The 20,239-nt window shown below is 42.0% G+C and overlaps 1 protein-coding gene across 1 annotated transcript; it reads left to right on the top strand.

The window, feature by feature from the left end:
• Nucleotides 1-2,471: 2,471 nt before the first annotated feature.
• NAB2 (NGFI-A binding protein 2) lies at nucleotides 2,472-20,134 on the top strand. Its single transcript, XM_058167393.1, has 7 exons — nucleotides 2,472-3,443; nucleotides 6,588-7,353; nucleotides 8,961-9,094; nucleotides 11,576-11,627; nucleotides 14,294-14,417; nucleotides 16,936-17,136; nucleotides 19,738-20,134. Exons 1-7 carry the CDS (start codon nucleotides 2,968-2,970, stop codon nucleotides 19,836-19,838), a joined length of 1,854 nt encoding a protein of 617 aa, XP_058023376.1. The 5' UTR covers nucleotides 2,472-2,967; the 3' UTR covers nucleotides 19,839-20,134.
• The last annotated feature ends 105 nt before the right edge of the window (nucleotides 20,135-20,239 follow it).

Here is a 20,239-nt window from a genome sequence, read left to right as displayed (position 1 = left end):
AGTATCCTTCCCCTGCCATGCCCACCAGGCCATGCCCACCAAGCCATACCATGCCCACCAAGCCATGCCCACAGAACTGGTAGTAAAAAATTTTGAAACCCACCACTGCTCCATTCCAATTTTCATCGAAAGTCATAGTACACAGTACCCCAAAACACTTGAATAATTCTGGGAAACGTATAAAATCCCACATACCATTCCTCCTCAACTATAGCAATATGATAATATCAAAGGACTTGGAGTTATGTGCTATCAGAGATAATCATTCTTTCTAAAACTAGGGCCAATCCTTACTTCATCAAATTCCAATCATGTCAATGTTGCCATTTAAAGTTAAAATAATGAAATAGATGATAGCGAAGATCCATCTGTTCTGTGACCATGAACAGCTGCCAAATGGTTAAATTTGGTGTAGTGGTTAAGGCACCCAGCTAGAAACAAGGAGATGGTGCAGCAGGATGCCAGTTGGGGACCTTGGTCAGCTGCTCTCAGTCCTTAAGTAGAGAGGGGCAAAGTATTTTCAAGAAATCTTGCAAGGAACATTGCAGGGACTTGTCCAGGCAATCTTCAGGACTTAGCACTGACCTGAAGACAGTCAATCAACCAAATCAATACAAGCTGGCATAAAGTAGCTTTTATTGTTTCAATTATGGCAGCTACAATAATTAATAATCTAGACATAATTCTAGAGAAGAGAAGAGAATTTTTTATTGGCCAAGAGTGATTGGACACACAAGAAATTTGTCTTGGTGCATGTGCTCTCAGCGTACATAAAAGAAAAGATACGTTCATCGAGAATCATAAGGTACAACACCTAATGATAGTCATAGGAAACAAATAAGCAATCAGGAAACAATATCAATATAAATCAGCGGTAGTCAACCTGGTCCCTACCGTCCATTAGAGGGCGTTCCAGCTTTCATGGTAGGCGGTAGGGGTTTTGTCCGATACTGAAGCACTTTCCTTTTTTAAAAAAATTTAATTGACTTTTTTAAAAAAATTCATAGCATTACTTAAAAACATTTAAATTAAAAACATTTTAATTAGGTTTTCATCAAATTCCCCGTGATAATTTAAATTTTTGAAAATATACTATTTGTATCGCCCGCGCGTAAGTTTAGTTCACATTACATAAGTGAAACTATATGGCGCTATAGTGCGACCACAAACAAAAGAGCCTCATCCCAGAATAGCTTACACATCTCCCCCCACACCATCCAGCTGTAACAGAGAAGCAGAGCTGGTAGCCAGCACCCCCCCCACCAACCTAATCCATGATGCGCGAGAGGCATGCGCAGATGACAATACACGGTGCATTATTGTGGAGATACAGAAGTGAGCAGTAGTTGGCTACTAGCGGTAGTCAAGGTTGACTACCCCTGATATAAATCATAAGGATACAAGCAACAAAGTTACAGTCAAACAGTCATAAGTGGAAGGAGATGGGTGGTGGGAATGATGAGAAGATTAATAGGACTGCAGATTTAGTAACTAGTTTGACAGTGTCGAGGGAATTATTTGTTTAGCAGAGTGATGGCTTTCAGGAAAAAACTTGTTCTTGTGTCTAGTTGTTCTGTGTGCAATGCTCTATAAGGTCGTTTTGAGGGTAGGAATTGAAACAGTTTATGTTCAGGATGTGAGGGGTCTATAAATATTTTCACAGCCCTCTTCTTGATTCGTGCAGTACACAGGTCCTCAATGGAAGGCAGGTTGGTAGTCATTGTTTTTTCTGCAGTTCTAATGATCCTCTGAAGTCTGTGTCTGTCTTGTTGGGTTGCAGAACCAAACCAGACAGTTACAGAGGTGCAGATGACAGACTCTAGGATCAAGAAATACCTTTTCTGGTATTTAAATATTATAAGCAGTCTTTCTCCACCAAAGTTACTGTGCTATTCATGAAACAAAGATAAGAATTTACATACAGTACATAGCTTCTTCTGTTACCAGAAAGGACGCAGCCTTGCTCTTTTATCCAAACGGTAACTTTGCACTATTTGGCAAAGTGTGGGAAATACCAATGTGTTTTCACCATCCCCCATACATTCGGTTCAATAAATAATAAGATTTGTAAAGCACTGCTTTTTGCTTTTCAAAAATAAAGCAGCAGGTTTCCTAGCATGTTTCAGTAAAATAGACACCGAATTCAGCATAAAACAGGGACTGGGAATCAATTACAGTATTTTATTTTAAAAGTACCGTCGATCAAGTCCTGTCCGAGTAACTTTCAGCCGTATGCACTTCAACGCCCAGAATTTCTCAGCCATATTTAGTCATTGCTGGGAATTCTGGGAGTCGAAGTCTGTAAATTGCCTTAGGTGGGTAATACCGAAATCAAATCCTGGTTTGGGCCTCAATATTTGGGAACTCCTGTCTCCAATGAATGGATGTAGTTTTCTCAGTAACTCCCTCCGATCGCGGAACTTGATTCCGCGCACTGTAAATAGCACCCATGTCGGTGCAAATATAATAGTAATAAAAAAATCCAGCAACCCTGCCCTTAACTTTTTTCCCGAACGACGCAGTGAGCGAATCGACACAGGTCGCTTACAACGCACATGCCAGAAAAGCATTATCGCGCACACACGATGAACCTACAGAGGCGGGAATAAGCGGCGCCAGGCATACACTCGGGAAGGAAAGCCGCTTTATTTTAAGTGCACGAAAGTGGTGCGCGTTTCACCGAGACGGGGCGTTTCATCACACAAAGCTCAGGCTCGTCTTGACAATCTCTCCAGACTTAAAGCTTCTTTGCCGCTTGCAAAACGCGGCAAACAAAAGCGGCGGGCCGGCGAGATCCATCCCCGGATCGACGGGGATCTCTCCTCCTTGCAAGGCGCGCAAACGCCCGCGCCGAAGATAAGTGGAAGAAGTTGGGGCGATAAAGTGGGAGGGCGGCGGTAAGGAATCCTATAAGCTCATTCCTGCCTTGGCGTCTTGGAAGCCGCGAGGAGGGAAGGTGGGCGGCAAATGCCGTCCCTCCCCCTCCCCCGGCGCTTGCGGTGGCGAAGGCGGTTCGATGTTGCTGCTGTTGCAGTTTTTCTGGTCCGAGGCAGAAGCTGCCTGCCGCCCCCAGAACCTCCCACGCGCGGCAGCAGCTCAGAGCCGCTGCCGCCGCCGTTCCATTGTAAATCCGGCGGCGTGGGAGGCAATTCCGTGCCAAAGGCTCAGCGCCGAGGCGCGCAGAGAGAAAGGAGGAGGAGGAGGAGGAGGAAGAAGAAGAAGCAGCCGCGGAGGGGGTGGGGGGCGGACGGAGAATCTCCGACGGAGGGAGGCAGAAGACCATCGAAGCTGGACAGGGGTGCCGCGTCGGGAGCCCTGCGCCTCCTGGGTCTGCCTTTCTGCCGGGAGCCAGAAGAAGGTGCGGCCCGCAGCAAGGCTTCCGAGGCCTTGGGTCCATGCTTGACGGGCACACCGGCCGGACTGCCAAGAAATCCAGTGGCGCGGTAAGATTGCCACGGGTTGGGGGGGGGGCGCGGAGAGGGAGAGTTGGGGGGGTGGAGGAGGTGCCGCGGATGAGCAGGTGAGATGAGGGGAGCAACTGGAAGCAAGTTATGGGGAGGGGAGGGGTGGTGGTCAAGAACTGTCCAGGAGGAATTGGCTGCCAAACCTCGCAGCTTCTTGGAGAAAACGCTTCTCCAAGAAGCTGCTCCGGTGCTGGTGAAAATGCCACAAAGATTTTGGGGCTCCAGCTTGGCTTTTTGTGGTGGTGGGAGCCACGCCCCCCCCCCCCACCTGGGCAACCTTATTTGCTGCCTTGTCTGTGAGTCCGATGGACTGGTGGATTCTGCACAGGCTCACACACACTTTCCCATCTCTCTTCAATATATATACTTCAGTCTGAACGCCAAAGTGTTGAACTCTTGGTAGGTAGCCAGGATCTGTAGTTGAGGACATTTCAAGGCATTGCCATGGTGCACCCAGAAAAACCACACCAGGGTTGGTATCTGAGAAAGAATAGACAGCAGGGAAGAGTTTAATTTCCAAAAAAAAAAAAAAAGGAGCCAGGATAAAAGCAACCTCATCTCTTGAGCTTTCAACCTGGGATTGAAATACTGATGTTAAAACGAATGGATATTACGATTATGTACATCCTGATAAAACACCTAATCTTTAATACTTTATCCAGAAATAGAAGGTATTGGGATTAAGAAAAACTATATTCCAGATAGTAATCTTAGAATTACAATAATTTTAGAATTATAATTTTGTAATCTCGCGCCAGTTCTTTAAATGATGTTAAGTAACTCCAAAAGATGATAAGCCAGGCAGTTTTGTATTTAAGATCCTTGGATAATTGCAGGTAGTCCTCGAGTTACAACCACAACTGAATCTGAAAATTACATTGCTAAGTGAAACATTTGTTAAGTGAGTTTTGTCCCAACTTAACGACTTTTCTTGCCACAGGGAATCATTGCATTTGTTAAATTAGTAACACGGTTGTTAAGGGAATCTGATTTCCCCATTGACTTTGCTTGTCAGAAGGTCGCAAAAGGGGATCACATGACCCCAGGACACTACAACCGTCATAAATACGAACCAGTTGCCAAGCATCTGAATTTTGATCATGTGACCATGGGGATGCTGCCACGGTCCTAAGTGTGAAAAAAACTCACAATTTTCAGTGCTGTTGTAACTTTAAATGGTCACTAAATGAACTGTTGTAAGTCGAGGACTCCCTGTACTTTTAATTCCTACCCTGTTGGGATCTCCAGAGGAGACTGGCAAGAATTATAGGAAGTTTGATCTGGAGAGTGTTTGTCAACCACCATCAGTTGCTGTTGGCCTCACCAAGTTAAGAATCATGACCAGATGTGTTAATGTGACTTTGTTATAATGGACCAAATGTTGCAAGTCTGAAAGTACAGTTCTCTCCCCATCTCCTTTACAGCCGGAGAGACTAGGGAAGGTTGCTTCTGAGCCTCCTGCCCCACCCACTATCCAGCTGAGGGCCCTGCTGTCTCTTATCTGACCGTTCCCTTGGCAGCATCTCTTCGCCCAGTTTCTCAAGGTTTTTCCCACATTGCAGTCGCATTCTCCCATTAGCCCCCCCTCCCTTCCACACCCACGTATCACCCACTTGTATTCTCAAAATTTCCTCACCCGCTGTTTATCTCCAGCCTCTTCTAAAGAAGAGAAAATAATGGCAGCTCTGTGGGTATCCATGGAGTGCCAACTCCACCCCAGCCCATTGCTTCACTCTTTAAATGGCCTTGTAATAGAAGACACAGAGCAGTGCACAAGGGTGGATAAAGAAGGAACAAGCAGTGGGCGTTTGGAGGAGTCTGATATGTGTGTGCATGTTGGTTACTAAGCCCAGCAAGAGGTGTGTGCACAGTGTTTCTGGTTTGTGCAGAAAATCTAGGTTTAGTGTCTGCACGCATAAGTACTAAGCAGGTTGAAGATATCACAGTGGGTTTTCAAAGGGCAGAAGGTTGATTGTAATTCTGATCGAGCTGGTAGTGCAAAGACAAAGACTTTTATGCATGGGTTGCTGTAATTGTAAGTCAGGGTAGTTTATTGTACTTGAAGGTTTTTAATAAAGAAAAAAATCCTCACAGTGCACAGGTAAAAAACTGAAACGGAGTACAAGAGCTTTCTTTTGATGGCAAGATTAATGGATTAGAGCTTGGCATTGAAGTGTGGGATGGATGGAGAATGTGCATCCCTAGTGAATTCTAGCGCAAGATCAAATTCTCCCATTAGTTTAAAAAAAAAAGAGAGAGTAATTGAAGTTTTCAGCAGCAGTCGAAAAAATACACTTTATAAGAAATGCGCCTCACTGGGCACGGTGGGACTTTATTCCAAGAAAGCAAAGGGAGGGTACTGTTATCAGCATGGAGGAGAGAGAAAGGAAAAGGCTGGGGCCTTGTTTGCCTCAGGAATATGACAGTAATGTAGAGGTAATAGAGCAAGGACTACATGAGGAACAACAACACACTTAAAGAGGCTGTGTAAAAAGCTTCCCCTGTTTATTTTAGAGCCTAAGAAGACTCCTGGGCTGGATTAGATCCCTTCAGCCAAATTTGGGTCTGTTCATCCAAAGAAACAGAGGAAAATTTCAGTGTAAATAATCCGCTTATATCATCAAGCCTTTGTTTCTGTGTGAATGGAGACACATGGTCAATAATCAAGAGGGGGGGAAAAGCCTCTTAATTTGTGACACTGATAGCTCATGCTAATTTAAACTTGCAAACATAGTGCAAAAAAAATGCCAAGTATTTTCTATGGTGTCTTCTCCTACCTGAACTATGGAGATAAAGAGGAGTTCTGCCCCCCTTCCATTTTGGCTACTATAGGTAGTTCTCGACTTACAACCACAATTGAATCCCAAATTTCCATGTTAAAGTGAGTTTTGCTCCATTTTATGACCTTTTTTGCCACAAATGGTGATCACACTACAACTGTCACAGTACAACTGTCATAAATACATGCCGGTTGCCAAGTGTCCAAATTTTGATCATGTAACCATGCTACAAAGGTCATAAGTGTAAAAACCAAATATTAGTGGTGTCATAATTTTGAACAGTCACTAAACAAATGGCTGTAAGTACTTCGGCCTTCATGGTCTCTCTCTGTCATCCCTGCAGGCAATTGGCAATGGCGTTGTTGCTGCCCCGCACCCTGGGCGAACTTCAGCTCTACCGTGTCCTCCAGAGAGCCAACCTCCTCTCCTACTATGAGACCTTCATCCAGCAGGGCGGTGATGATGTGCAGCAACTGTGCGAGGCTGGTGAAGAAGAGTTCCTGGAGATCATGGCTCTGGTTGGCATGGCGACCAAGCCACTCCATGTCCGGCGCCTCCAGAAGGCTCTGCGGGAATGGGCAACCAATCCTTGCCTCTTCAACCAGCCGGTGCCCTCCATACCTGTAAGCAGCATACCACTCTTCAAGATCTCCGAGTCCGGAGGCCACAAGTCACTCACCAATGGACACACCAGTCCAATAGAGATCCCTGGCAAAACCAGTGCCACTTCCCCTTCCAAAAGCCCTTCCGAGCCACGAGAGAAGCTGTCCCCCTTGCCCGCCATGCAGTGGGGGAACCCAGAATCTGAAGAAGAAGGAGGGGTCACTTCACCCAGCGAGCCCCCGTCGTCCACTGAGCATCTCGATCCAGAGCTGGCCCGTGCAGTGTCTGAGGGGGTGGATCGTTTGCTGCGGAGCTGTCCACGCAGCGGAGATGTAGAATTGAAGACTCTCCTGAAGCTGAATAAGAAGTTGGCTAAAACAGTGGGGCATATCTTCCAGATGGACAACGGGGACCCCCACAAAGAAGAAGAGATCCGGCGTCACAGTGCCATCTATGGGCGGGGTGAGACTCGGCGATGCGAGGGCAAACAGTTCACCCTTCATGAGGTGAGTCACGAGGGAAGCTACACTGGTCAACCAAAACTCAGGAATGGCATTTACTTAAAGTATTCAATAGGTTTAGTAGACTAAAGAATGTCTAATATTAATACTATCGTGATAATAAAATAAAAAAACCTATACACTCTCAGTGGGGGGCAGCATCTGCCTGACTTCATTTGGAAAGGGAAGCTAAGCAAGAGCGGGTCTGTTTACCACTTCGATGGGGGACCTCAGGATATAGTGGGGAAGTAGGCCAGATTTAAGAAGTTTAAAAAAATATTGAAAGAAGGCAACTTGTTCCCAGATGGCATGAAAAAAACCTGTATGAATGTGTTGACGTAATCCCTGAGAACTGAGCTTAACTCAAAGGAGGCCTTACTGATGCAGTCCTCTGTGTAGTGAAGGTAGTAATTTTGTTTTTTAATGATACAGAATTAATCTAAAAGTTTCTAAGGAAAAAGAATTTCATGATGGTGGGACCACCAACTTCAAGAGTTTTGGATGAAGAACCAAGGAGTGGGGCCTTAGAAAGTAACTGCAGAGGATGAGCCTTCCAGTCTTTCACTCACTAACAGGAATGTCCACTGATTCACTTAAGAGTTCATTTTAGTGAATGTGGCATCTGCCTTATCCCAGATCAGAACCTCCCTCCCTCCTCCCCCTCTCCTTCTCTCTTTTTCTTTCTCCTGCTAATTCTTTAAATATCCATCATTCTCCAACTGTTCTCTACAAGCCATCAAGAGTCTGTGGAGACTCACCTTCTCATGTTCGGTGGCCAGGCATCCTTCTCTGGCTTCAGTGCCAGTTAGCAAATTCATGAAAATGGATCTTTAGTTGAAAAGTGCTTCATGTAGTCGGCAATTGATAGTACATGAAGGAATGTGAATATTAACTTCCAAGAAAATGCTAATAATGAACAGGCCTCAAATGCAGTTACTGACTGTGAATCCATGTGCAATGCAATGACTCGAGCTGTTGCCTCATACAGACAACCCAGACAGAAAAGGCAAATATATAATTTTTCAATCCAAGACCAGCATAAAGAATGTTTAAAACTAGGGGATTGTTCTTCCTATGACAGCAGTCAGCAATCTGTATAGTTGTATACTAAAATATAGTATACAACTATAAATCCTCATGGGACTAAAATGTACAAAGAATTACCAAAAATTATGATTAACATTAATAGCGCAAATAATATATGGTGGTGAAATAAATGTAGAAGGTTATATGTGGTATCATTAATGTAATAGAAAATATGATTGATGACTAAAAATGAGATTTCATTGGGCTGGTGACCTATTCATCCCTTTTCTCTTCGTACTCAAAAGATTTTTATTGAAGAACATTGTTGACTAGTTTGTATTAAGATGTATCAAGAGGTGGGGAACATAAAATAATCCAAACAGTAGCAAATATATAATTTTGAATTATATTTTGATACAAATTTAATTTAAAATAAAGAGGATGGTCAATCTCAAATGAAGCTAGTTTATTCACGGTCCATGCTTTCAGTAACTTTGAAAATCAGAGCTTTAAATGCTGTGGGCCTAATACTCTTTGAGGTCCTATGCTTCCTCAGAGAATCAATTCTGTTCACTCTTCTCTCCCAGCTCACAATTAATGAGGCTGCTGCTCAGTTCTGTCTGCGAGACAATTCACTGCTGTTGCGTCGTGTGGAATTGTTCTCACTGTCACGTCAGGTGGCTCGGGAGAGCAGCTATCTCTCTTCACTGAAAGGTTCTAGGTAAGACTCAGATCTTGGTGGTTTTGTTAGCAATGGGAAGTTCTCGAAGTGGGCTACTTTTGAGTGATTGTTGTAAACCTGTTGGGAAGGTTCTCAGTGAGCAGAACAAATTGCTGTTGCTTCTAGTCATATCTTCATCAACTAACCCTTTCAGTCTATGGAGATTCTCAGTCATCCAGGTCAGGGTTGTCCCAAAGATGCTTTTTCAAGAGGCAACTGGGCTTTCTGTTTTTTCTTTGAAGGCGTTTCGCTTCTTGAAGACATTTTTTTCGTCAAGAGCTGAAGAAGCTTCTTGGATGAGAAGCAAAATGTCTTCAAAGAAAAACCAGAAAGCCCACTTGCCTCTTGAAAAAGCACCTTTGGAGGTATTATCCCTTTCAGGTTGCTTGAAAAAGCCTAATTTCTTCAAAAGGTTGGAAATGTCCCCTGGCAGATGAAAAAAGCATTTTGCATGTATTCCATCTGACCTTGATTCTTCTATTATTGAGCATGCTGTCAAAAATAAGTGCTAGATGTGAAGTATGCTGAATATTGATACAAAGTGATCTCTGCTAAGCTGGAGCTAAAGTAAGATTTGTCCATCTATGTTAATTATCTGCCCACTAATGCTAATGATTACAGGTAATTATCCCAAGAATATCTCAGGCATTCAGAACTTTTTCCCAACTTTTTGTGTCTGACAAAAAGCTCAAAAACTTCTGTTTTCCATTTTGAAACCACTGTTGTCCCGTTAAAGCTGAAATTTGGTACCTAGAATTTTTCCTGTAATTCATTTTTATTCTGATGTTTTAAAAAGTAAATTTAAAAGTTTCTGCTTTGACTTTTGAACTAATCACTTTCCCTTTTACAGCTGAAAATTGAGAACTACCGTGTTTCCCCGAAAATAAGACCCTGTCTTATATTTTCTGGAACCCTGAAATAAGCGCTTGGCCTTATTGCCATGCACTCAAAAGCCCGATTGGGCTTATTATCAGGGGATGCCTTATTTTGGGAGGAAAAGGGTAGGATTTATGCTGACTGTGATCACTTACCAAATCAGGATGTAAATTGTAAGATCCAATCTGGGTTGGTCAACGGGACCAGCGGTTTACTCTTCCGAGCTTTCGGCCACTTTCCTGGGGAATCTTGCAGCTTCGATCTTGCAACATTATCCTGGGACACTTATATTTGCCTTCATTCATATTAAATTGTACTTTCACACCGTTTTGAGTAACATGGTTGGAATAAATCTCAGTATCCTGATTTGAGCGACCATGTGAAATTGCAATTGGATTTTCTCATAAATATGAATTTTAGGACAGAGGGAGAACCTGAGCCAAAGAATAACTTAAACACATTCTCATCATATGAGGCCATCGTTTCTTATGTTTAAACTAAGGGCCTATTTACCCATAAGGATAAAGTGATCTGATTTATAGGTACCCCTCGACTTACAACAGTTCATTTAGTGACTGTTCAAAGTTACAACAGCACTGAAAAACTGTTTTCCAACGTAACAACCATTACAGCATCCCCATGGTCGTGATAAAAATTCAGACGCTTGGCAACTGACTCATATTTATGAAGGTTGAAATATCCTGGGGACATGCGATTCCCTTTTGCAACCTTCTGACAGGCAAAGTCAATGGGGAAGTCAGATTCACTTAACAATCACGTTACTAACTGCAGTGATTCAAATATTGATTTGATTGATTCAAAATATATTGATATTGATTGTTTCCTGATTGCTTATTTGTACCCCATGACTATCATTAAGTGTTTTACCTTAGAACTCTTGATGAACGTACCTTTTTTTGAGAGCGTATGCACCAAAGACAAATTCCTTGTGTATCCAATCATACTTGGCCAATAAAAAAAAATCAAATTCAAATAACGACTGTTGCAAGAAAGGTCATAAAATAGGGTTAAATTCACTTAACAGTTGTCTTGCCTAGCAACAGAAACATTGGGTTCAGTTGTCGTAAGTCGAGAACTACCTGTAATTTTTTTAATATATACTTTAATTTGTATATTCAGCCATCACAACCAGTGAACCATGTGAAGCATGATGAGTGAACCAATCCAGTTAGGCCTAATCTAACAGACCACAATGAACAAAAATGCAATTTAGTGCAACAGACTTAGCCATTAAGCTTAATATGTAGATTGATTCATTATGGTCTGTTTAGCAAGCTGTGTTTGAGGAAAATTAAATTTCAGCTGATATCGAACCTTATTTAATATAACCCCAGCAACAGGTAATTAGCTTCTGTGATGTTATTAATTCTTTATAACAGGCCATTAAATTATATTCATTCCAACACCCACCCAGGCTGCATATTTCTGTAAATGCTAAATTGACATAGGCACATTCCTGGACCAGGGCAGTCCAGAACATATGGAGTGTTGCTTGAATGATTCTTCTATGATTGGGCTAGAAGTGATTTCCTGGATATATTATTTAATTGGATATGCTGACTCCTTTATGACTTTTGTCCTCAGGCTGCGTCCAGATGAAAACTGTGGTGGGCAAGCTAAGCGCTTCAAGCAGGAGGTAAGTGAAAAAGATACGCTATATGTGTATGCACAAGAGAAAAAAGACAGAGAAATGCTTTGAGTTTTCAGAGAAAAATACTGTAGGAAATATAGCAATGAAACAACACATGCTTTCTTTGTAAACCAGTGATCGGTCCATTTGGATCTTTTCTTCAATTAAACAGAGGTTTCTCTGGGTTCTCCCATCCCCCCCCCTCTTGTAATCTTTCAGTCCTTAAAGAGATTCAAATCGGGAAAGTAGGATGCCCCTGTTCTCTGTTGCCTGCTGTATGTTCATGTCCTGGATGATAAATTATGCAAAATGAGAAAGCTGTTTGCTCCATTGAAAACAGGATCAGAAAATGAGCAATAGGAAGAGAGGAGTGATAGCAGAAGAAAACCTGCTGTTCTTTTCATACTGCGTACTGAGGTTAGGTTGGCACTTACCTGTTGGTCTGACTTCAGAAGACCTAGCAGAGGAGGGCAATTCTGATTTGTTTGTGGGGAACAAGGCTATCCATTTTTGCCTGATTGGCTGGCCACGTGTTTTTGTTTGTGCCGTGTTTTTGTTTGTGTCCCCAGTTTTCACACTTGTAGTATGCCTAAGGGTTGGGGAGAAAAAAAAGAGTTTTACAGTTTTACAACTGCCCTTACCTCTCATTTCTTTACCCAGAAGCTGGAGATTAGAATTAATTTAAAATTACCCTTCTCTTCTGAGTCCAGATAAGATCAGGCTAATTGTTAGTAAAAATCGTTTTTAATCTCAGATCAGAGGTGTGAAACTCGCAGCATCACGTCATGTGACATACGTGACTTTTTTCCCCTTTGCTAAAACGGGGGTGGGGGTGGCCGGTGCAGGATGCATCTGGCCAGTGGACCGCGAGTTTCACACCTCTGTCCATACACCTCTGTACCATAAAGAATATGGTAAAGGTGTGAGTCCAGATTTCTCAACAGTCTAGCTTTGTGTGCTTTACCAGTGTGACAGCATCTTTCTTTGGCCTATGGATCCTTGAAGAACTAGAAGAATTCTCTGGGTTTACAAGTTGGCAACTTTTAATTTCAAGAATAAGGCAACAGAGACATCTCTGTCTGTCTGTCTGGCTCTCTCTTGCTCTCTCTCTCTCTCCCTTCCATGTTTTTCCCGAAAATAAGACCCTGTCTTACATTTTTTGAACCCTGAAATAAGCGCTTGGCCTTATTGCCATGCGCGCAAAAGCCCGATTGGGCTTATTATCAGGGGATGTCTTATTTTGGGGGAAATAAGGTATCAATTGATCTATCATCTATCTGTCTGTCCATCCTTCCATCCATCTATCTATCCTATGTAAGCACATCTTTCTGTATATATTGATGTATATGTACATTTCTGAATGAATGGTGAATACAGTGTTTCCCTGAAAAAAAGACCCTGTCTTATATTTTCTTGAACCCTGAAATAAGCTCTTGGCTTTATTGCCATGCGCTCAAAAGCCCGATTGGGCTTATTATCAGGGGATGTCTTATTTTGGGGGAAACAGTATCTATCTATCCATCCATCCATCTATTATCTATCTATCTATCCTATGTAAGCACATCTTTCTGCATATATTGATGTATATGTACATTTCTGAATGAATAGTGAATACCGTGTTTCCCTGAAAAAAAGACCCTGTCTTATATTTTCTTGAACCCTGTAATAAGCTCTTGGCCTTATTGCCATGCACTCAAAAGCCCGATTGGGCTTATTATCAGGGAATGTCTTGTTTTGGGGAAAACAGGGTACATATTTATCCTGTATTATTCATTACATTGTGAATATATTCTTCATTACGTGTATTATATGATCATTACATGTAGGATCACAATGATCCATGATATTTAAGGAATCTAAAATTGCTCCCAGCCCCATTCCCAACCAGTTCTAACTTTGGTCATGGATTGAATGTGTGACAGGTCAGAGTTTGCCTTAGTGTGAAGACATGCACGATAGAAAACATCAGTTCTGTGTCTTCATTATTTTACTGAATGAGATAACGCCTACCAATTTCTACCTGAAATTTGCAATCATGCTCTAGCAATTTAGAGTGGGGGGAGAGTGGATTATAGGGTTTGAGAAACAGGATGTACTTCTTGCCAATTCAGGAGATCGAGGGTCCTCTTTAATGGAGGCATTTTAAAATAATTACATAGCAGTCCTGACAGGGAGTAGGCAGATTAGAAGGAAGCAAGCTAAAGAGATGAAGGCATTTCCTTGTGCGCTGAACTCTGGCCAAAACATGTTTTTTTTTTAAGTTCCAAGCTCCTAAACCAAAGTTTCCATGTTACTTTTATCAGATTCTTATCCAACCCTTCTAGTGTCATTTGTAACTAAACGGATTAAATGGAAATTACTACGAGTACCAGTAAGTGCAGGAGGAAATGTCATACTAATCCGTATACAACATGATTCCAGGCAAGCCAACTGGCTGATCAATCAGCATTAAAAATCATACAAGCATATTACTTGTGGCACATTTCAGATTATTCCAAGATTATATTTTGGGTGGAGGTTAGCACTGTGTTTAATGACATTTATTACTTCCAGTAAGAAAAATTGTATCATCTCTTTCCAGTTTTAAAAGTTCACAGCTCTCGCAGAGAATGTGAAATTGGCTGGCAGGCAAACAGCTTCCCTTTTATTTTTCTTGGTAACTCTCCCAATAGGTTACAGAACACAGTCGCCCTGAGCTTCCTTTGGTCTGTGAACCCTTCCTCCCTCCATACCGATCCAGTATAGAAGAAGACACAGCCAGCTTGTCTGGGGAAAGCTTAGATGGACATCCTCAAGGTGAGTGCTGTGGGTTCCAAGGAAGTTTTCTGTGGGTATCGTCTGTGGAACGAGACTGTAAAATGAGAAACTATGAAAGAGGCTTTGTTTCTTGGTAGGCTTCACACAAAGTGATGTCATTCCTGTTTGTAGAATCCATCTTGTCTCTGGAACAGTGACTCTCACGCACCACTTTACAAGAGCAAGGAACATGCTGAACTTTATGTGTGCAGTATTGAATCACACTTTATCCTATGTGCATTACCCTAACTACAAATAGAAGCTGCAATTTGTACATTTTATTATGTCAGTTTGCTGCCCCCCTCCCCTTCACTCTATCTGGTTTGCTGTGTGTGACTGTGACTTAAACTAAAGTATTATTAATTTCGTTGCTTTGTGGAAGAAACCATGATTGGCTAGGTTTATACAGTGTGCTAAGCCATGAATCATAGTCTAGAAATCAGAATGTTTGGGTTTACACATTACGGAAACCAAAAATAAACAAACCACATGGTAGTTTAAATATGATGAGTGTACCCAAACCAGCTTCCTCCAAGTGAGGTGATACTGAGCTTTAATTAGATTTCCATAATTTAGTATGTTTTCTCTTCCTTTTTTCTCTTTGTTTCCCCTCCCCCCCCCCCCGTTCTTTTTCCCTCTTCTCCTTTTAAATACAAACATACCACTCTATGTTTTATTTTGCTATATCTTAGTTATAATCAGTTGTGTCATAATGGTCTCAGTCCAAATAAACCCTAGCAGGGCTTCAGCAAGTATTAACTTAACGTAAATTAGCATAGCTTTACATTCTTACTGTTGTTTATAAATTCTAGTTTTATTTATAGCCTTGTAAAGTTATCTGTCCTAATTATTTATAGCGTTTATATTATTCATTGCAAAGTTATAGGATGATTTTTAGGATTATTTTGTACTTTAATACCTCTAGTTTATCATTTTAACTTAATGATTTTTTTATTTACCCCAACGTAAACTATGTTGACTTTTTCTTTTTACGTAACTTTCAATGATGCAGTTCTACTTTTTCCAGAATCCAGTTAGCACTTCTGTGTTTTTGGTTTAGTTTGTAAAGACTGAGCAAGAGAACTTTATATAGACAGTCCTCAACTTAACAACCACAATTGAACCCAAAATTTCTGTTGCTAAGTGAGACATTTTTAAAGCGGATAGTTATTAAGCGAATCACTGCAGTTGATAAGTTAATAACACTTAACTTAACTTGTTAAATGAATCCGGCTTCCTTGTTGACTTTGCTTGTCAGAAGCTCACAAAAGGGGATCACGTAACCATGAGATTCTGCAACCGTCATAAATAGGAATCAGCTGCCAAGTGTCTTAATTTTGATCATGTGACCATAGAGATGTTGCAGCAGTGTAAATGTGAAAAACGGCCATGTCCCTATTTTCAGAGCCGTTGCAACTTTGAATGGTCCCTAAATAAGATGTTGTAAATTGAGGATTATCTGTACATTCTGAGAATAGGGGTGGGGAAAAAAAGAATACAACAGAACAGAAAACATACTGTTCAGCATACCTGTTCAATTAGCACCGTTCTTTTAAATAGCAGTCTAAAATTAGTAATAATAATAGAGTGAATGTCCTAATAGTTTTGGAGAACTTCAGTTATACTCATTTAGACATCCATTTATTTATTCTCCGATAAAAAGGAAATGTTTTTCCAATTTGGCAACTTCAAAATTTAGCATGCTGGCTGAGGAATTCTGGGAGTTGAAGCCCACACATTTTAAAGTCGCCAAGTTTAAAAAGCATTGGATTAAAGTAATATATCTTCATGTTTCTTTGAAAAGTTGATAACCCTTTATGGAAAACACACATTCTCTAAAGTTCACCTCGTCTTCCGGTTTTTGTAGCTATCCTTCCCCTCCCTAACACACTATCTAGGACAAGGGTCAGCAACCCGTGGCTCTGGAGCCGCATGGTTCTTTCATCCCTCTATGGCTTCCTGTTGCTGATCAGCTCTACAATTGATAGGGCTTTCGGCTAAGACAGGCAGAGCAAAAAGGACGCCATGCTAGGAGGAGACTCTGGTGGGGGAAACCAGACTTCTGGTCAGCAGAGAAAAAAGGACGCCACGCCAGGAGGAGACTATGATGGGGGAACCAGTCTTCTGGTTGGCTCCAAAATTGAAGAGGGGCTTCCGGTTGGGACCTTTGTGGCTCTTTGAGTGTTTAAGGTTGCTGACCCCTGTTCTAGGAAAAGGTGTTGCATTTCCTACAGGGAAGTGAGGTGGTGGGAAGGATACTGAAGAACCTCAATCTGCCTTCCTGCTCTTTCTCTCTCTCTCTCTCTCACCTTTAAGTACAACTGAATATATATAGTTTTTGATAACTCCAGAGTCAAATTCATGCAGAGTATTGGACACCAACTTTTTTCCCTGTTACCTTTAGACCTATACTAGCTATCTGAAGCTCAGGACAGATTATTCAAGAGCAGTATACTACTGATTTAATACCTTTTACTTAAAGGCATGTCTTTCCCCTCCTGATTCTTTTTCCCCACAGCTACGGGCTCTTGTCCCCGGCTTACGCCACCCCCCAACACCGCTTCTGATGCGCTGCTCAGTCTCCCGCCACATGGGTTATGGAGCCGTCACATCCTGCAGCAGACACTGATGGATGAAGGGCTGCGATTGGCCCGGCTGGTGTCCCATGAGCGAGTGGGACGGCTCAGCCCATGTTTGCAAGGAAAACCCCAGATCCCTGGTAAGTAGCTGTTTTCCCTTTTCTTTTCTTCCTTTTCTTTCTGGTATTTTATTTTATTTATTTATTTTATCTTATCTTACGAGTACCGTATATACTCGAATATAAGCCGATCCGAGTATAAGCCGAGGTCCCCAATTTTACCCCAAAAAACTGGGGTAAACTGGGGACTCGAGTATAAGCCGAGGGAGGGAAATGAGGCAGCTACCGGTCAGGGAAAGCCTCCCTCCCTCAGCCGAGAAGGCTGGCGGCTCCCCCGCCCCGCCCTCTCACTGCACCGGCAGGGCTTCCCCGCGCTAATGCAAAAGCCCGCCAAGTTTGCGCCATCCGGTATAATGTGAAAAAAAGAAGAAAAAAAAAAACTCGAGTATAAGCCGAGGGGACGTTTTTCAGCACAAAAAACGTGCTGAAAAACTCGGCTTATACTCGAGTATATACGGTAGTCCTCAACTACAACAGTTGTCTTAGTGACCATTGGAAGTTAACAACAGCACTGAAAAAAGTGACTTCTGACCATTTTTCACATGTATGACCGTTACTGTTAGATGTGACTGTCACGTGATTTACATTCGGATGCTTGACAACTGACTCGCATTTATGACGGTTGCGGTGTCCCGGAGTCATGTGATCGCCTTTTACGACCTTCTGACAAGCAAAGTCAACAGGGAAGGCAGGTTCACTTAACAACCGTGTTCCCAACTTAACAACTGCAATGATTCACTTAAAAAGTGTGTCAAGAAAAGTCGTAAAATGGGACAACAAAACTCACTTAACAAACGTCTCATTTAGCAACGTAAATTTTGGACTCAATTGTGATCGCACGTTGAGGACGAGCTGTATTTTATTTTATTTAATATTTTATTTTATTTATATTGTATTTTTATTTTTGTTCTGTTCTGATTTTATTATTTTATTTTATTTTATTTTATTTATGTTTGCTCTCCACCTTGCTATGAGGTGACTCTAGGTGGCTTACAACATTAAAAGTTATAAAAACATAAAACATAAATATTTCTAAAAACAATAAAATAGAATTACAAGCAAAAGTAAAATTATAATAAAAAGATGGAGAGGGAGGGAGGGAGAATAGAATAGAATTTTATTGGCCAAGTGTGATTGGACACACAAGGAATTTGTCTTGGTACATATGCTCTCAGTGTACATAAAAGAAAAGATACGTTCATCAAGCTACAACATTTACAACACAATTGATGGTCAATATATCAATATAAATCATAAGGATTGCCAGCAACAAGTTATAGTCATACAGTCATAAGTGGAAAGAGATTGGTGATGGGAGCTATGAAACGATTAATAGTAGGAGCAGGAGGGGAGGTGGGATTTTCTTCTAATCTATTAACAACAGCATGATACTCCCCCACTGGGGCCATAAGCCAGCTGGCAGAGCCAGGTGTTCAAGCCCTTACGGAAGATCAGAAGCGGAGTGGGGAAAGGGATAGCAGATCTCATTTTGGGAGGTATAAGATGTTCTAAAGTGCAGGAGCCACAGCAGAAAAGGCTCTTCATGCTTCATTTGAAATCTGATGGGCACCAGAGGGCTGAGATGGCAAAAGGAAGTCTGTCAGTGCTGACACAATAAGCTTATCAGGGAGCCTGGCAGGAGCAAAGGGTACAATTGAGAATGAGGAGAACTGCAGTCTCCCATCTTTATGAAGATCAGTTGCATCCCTTTGGGGAAACACGGTCACTGTATAGTAAAGGTCAAGACTATTAATTTTCTTCAGGGAGCAGACTGAAAACCTTGTATGTTGGTGTTAAAGAAACTGAAATCACATTAGAGGAGGGGAAGATGGGCTTCTGTTTCTGAAAAAGATTCACCAAGTTGCCAAAAGTAAAGGTTCTTACTGGGTCCAACTTGCAGTTGTGTCCTGGAATATGGAAAGAAGCAAATTGCATATCATTCAGAAAAGGCCAGCTTTATCAGCTTTAGTGAGTCACAGGGCACTTTGGGGGCACTAAATGTATGTGGTTTAGAAACCAAGGAACAGGATTGCAGCCCAAGGCAACTAGTTACGTTTTGGATTCAACCCAAAATATTCTGGGAAAAGACTGGAGCTCTATTATGACATATAGTTCTAATTTTATTTTTAAGTTTTGTTAGTTGCCTTAAGTCCTCTTCAGATTTCAAAGACAGGATAGAAATTTGAAGAAAAAAAAATACATAGCAGACAGATTTACCTGGACTTTATATTGCTGGCCTCCAAAGTGGAAGTTTAGGCTCTGAAAAATGGGAGAAGTCATATTCATCGCAGGATATCCCAGTCGGTGTGAAACCCCCCTTCCCCAACATTAATAGTCCCTTATTAGAGAAATCCCTGCCCAGTTGTTTTAACTTTCTTGATAATTCGTTTTTAAAAGTATCAATACATGGATTTTTGATGAAGCAAAGGCTATCCATAGGAACCTCATCCAGTAGCCGTTGGAGGACAGCAAAAAATGAAAGTTGGATTCCTTCAGTGCTCAGATAGGAAACCTATTGAACTGTTTTTCCTTGTGCCAGATTATATGTCCATGACTGCTTGGAAATGGATTACAAAATCTTAACTTTTTATTTCTGCCTCTCTCTCTCTCTTTTTTTTTTAGAGTTTGGGGAAACTCTTTCTGAGCGACGCCAGCCTCCAGCAGCACAGCCTGAAGCTAGAAGAAACAGCATTAAGATGGAACCAGACACCAGCCGGCAGTGAGAAGCAGGGACGGCCTTGCTCAGTCATTAAGCAATAATACTCCAGCCAGCTCTGAGCGTTAGACAGGGGTGGGCTGTCGTCTGCATCACTCCCAGGGAGGCCTGTGGGACTTCCTCGCAGAAAGCGAGCTGTCATACTAGCACAACCCACTCTTCACCCTGTTCTCTTCATGAAACGGAGAGCGTGCTTTGGCTCCCAAACAGAAGAGCCATGGACCTTTGGACAGCGAATGACGTAGGAAGGAAGCCTGCCATCTTAATTTAACTCCACACAGAAGGGGATGCCCTGGCTACAGTTGATAGCATGAGCTCAGGTAGACCAAATCTCTAGCCCTCTGATGGACTAATGGAAGGTCATACTTACCCACAGCCTTTCCTCCCACGTGAGACTTGAAACCGAGG

The sequence above is a fragment of the Ahaetulla prasina genome, chromosome 2, assembly GCF_028640845.1.
Source record: "Ahaetulla prasina isolate Xishuangbanna chromosome 2, ASM2864084v1, whole genome shotgun sequence".
NCBI lineage: Eukaryota > Metazoa > Chordata > Lepidosauria > Squamata > Colubridae > Ahaetulla > Ahaetulla prasina.
The sequence above is the reverse complement of the archived record's forward strand: the minus strand, read 5'-3'. Positions and strand labels throughout refer to the sequence as shown.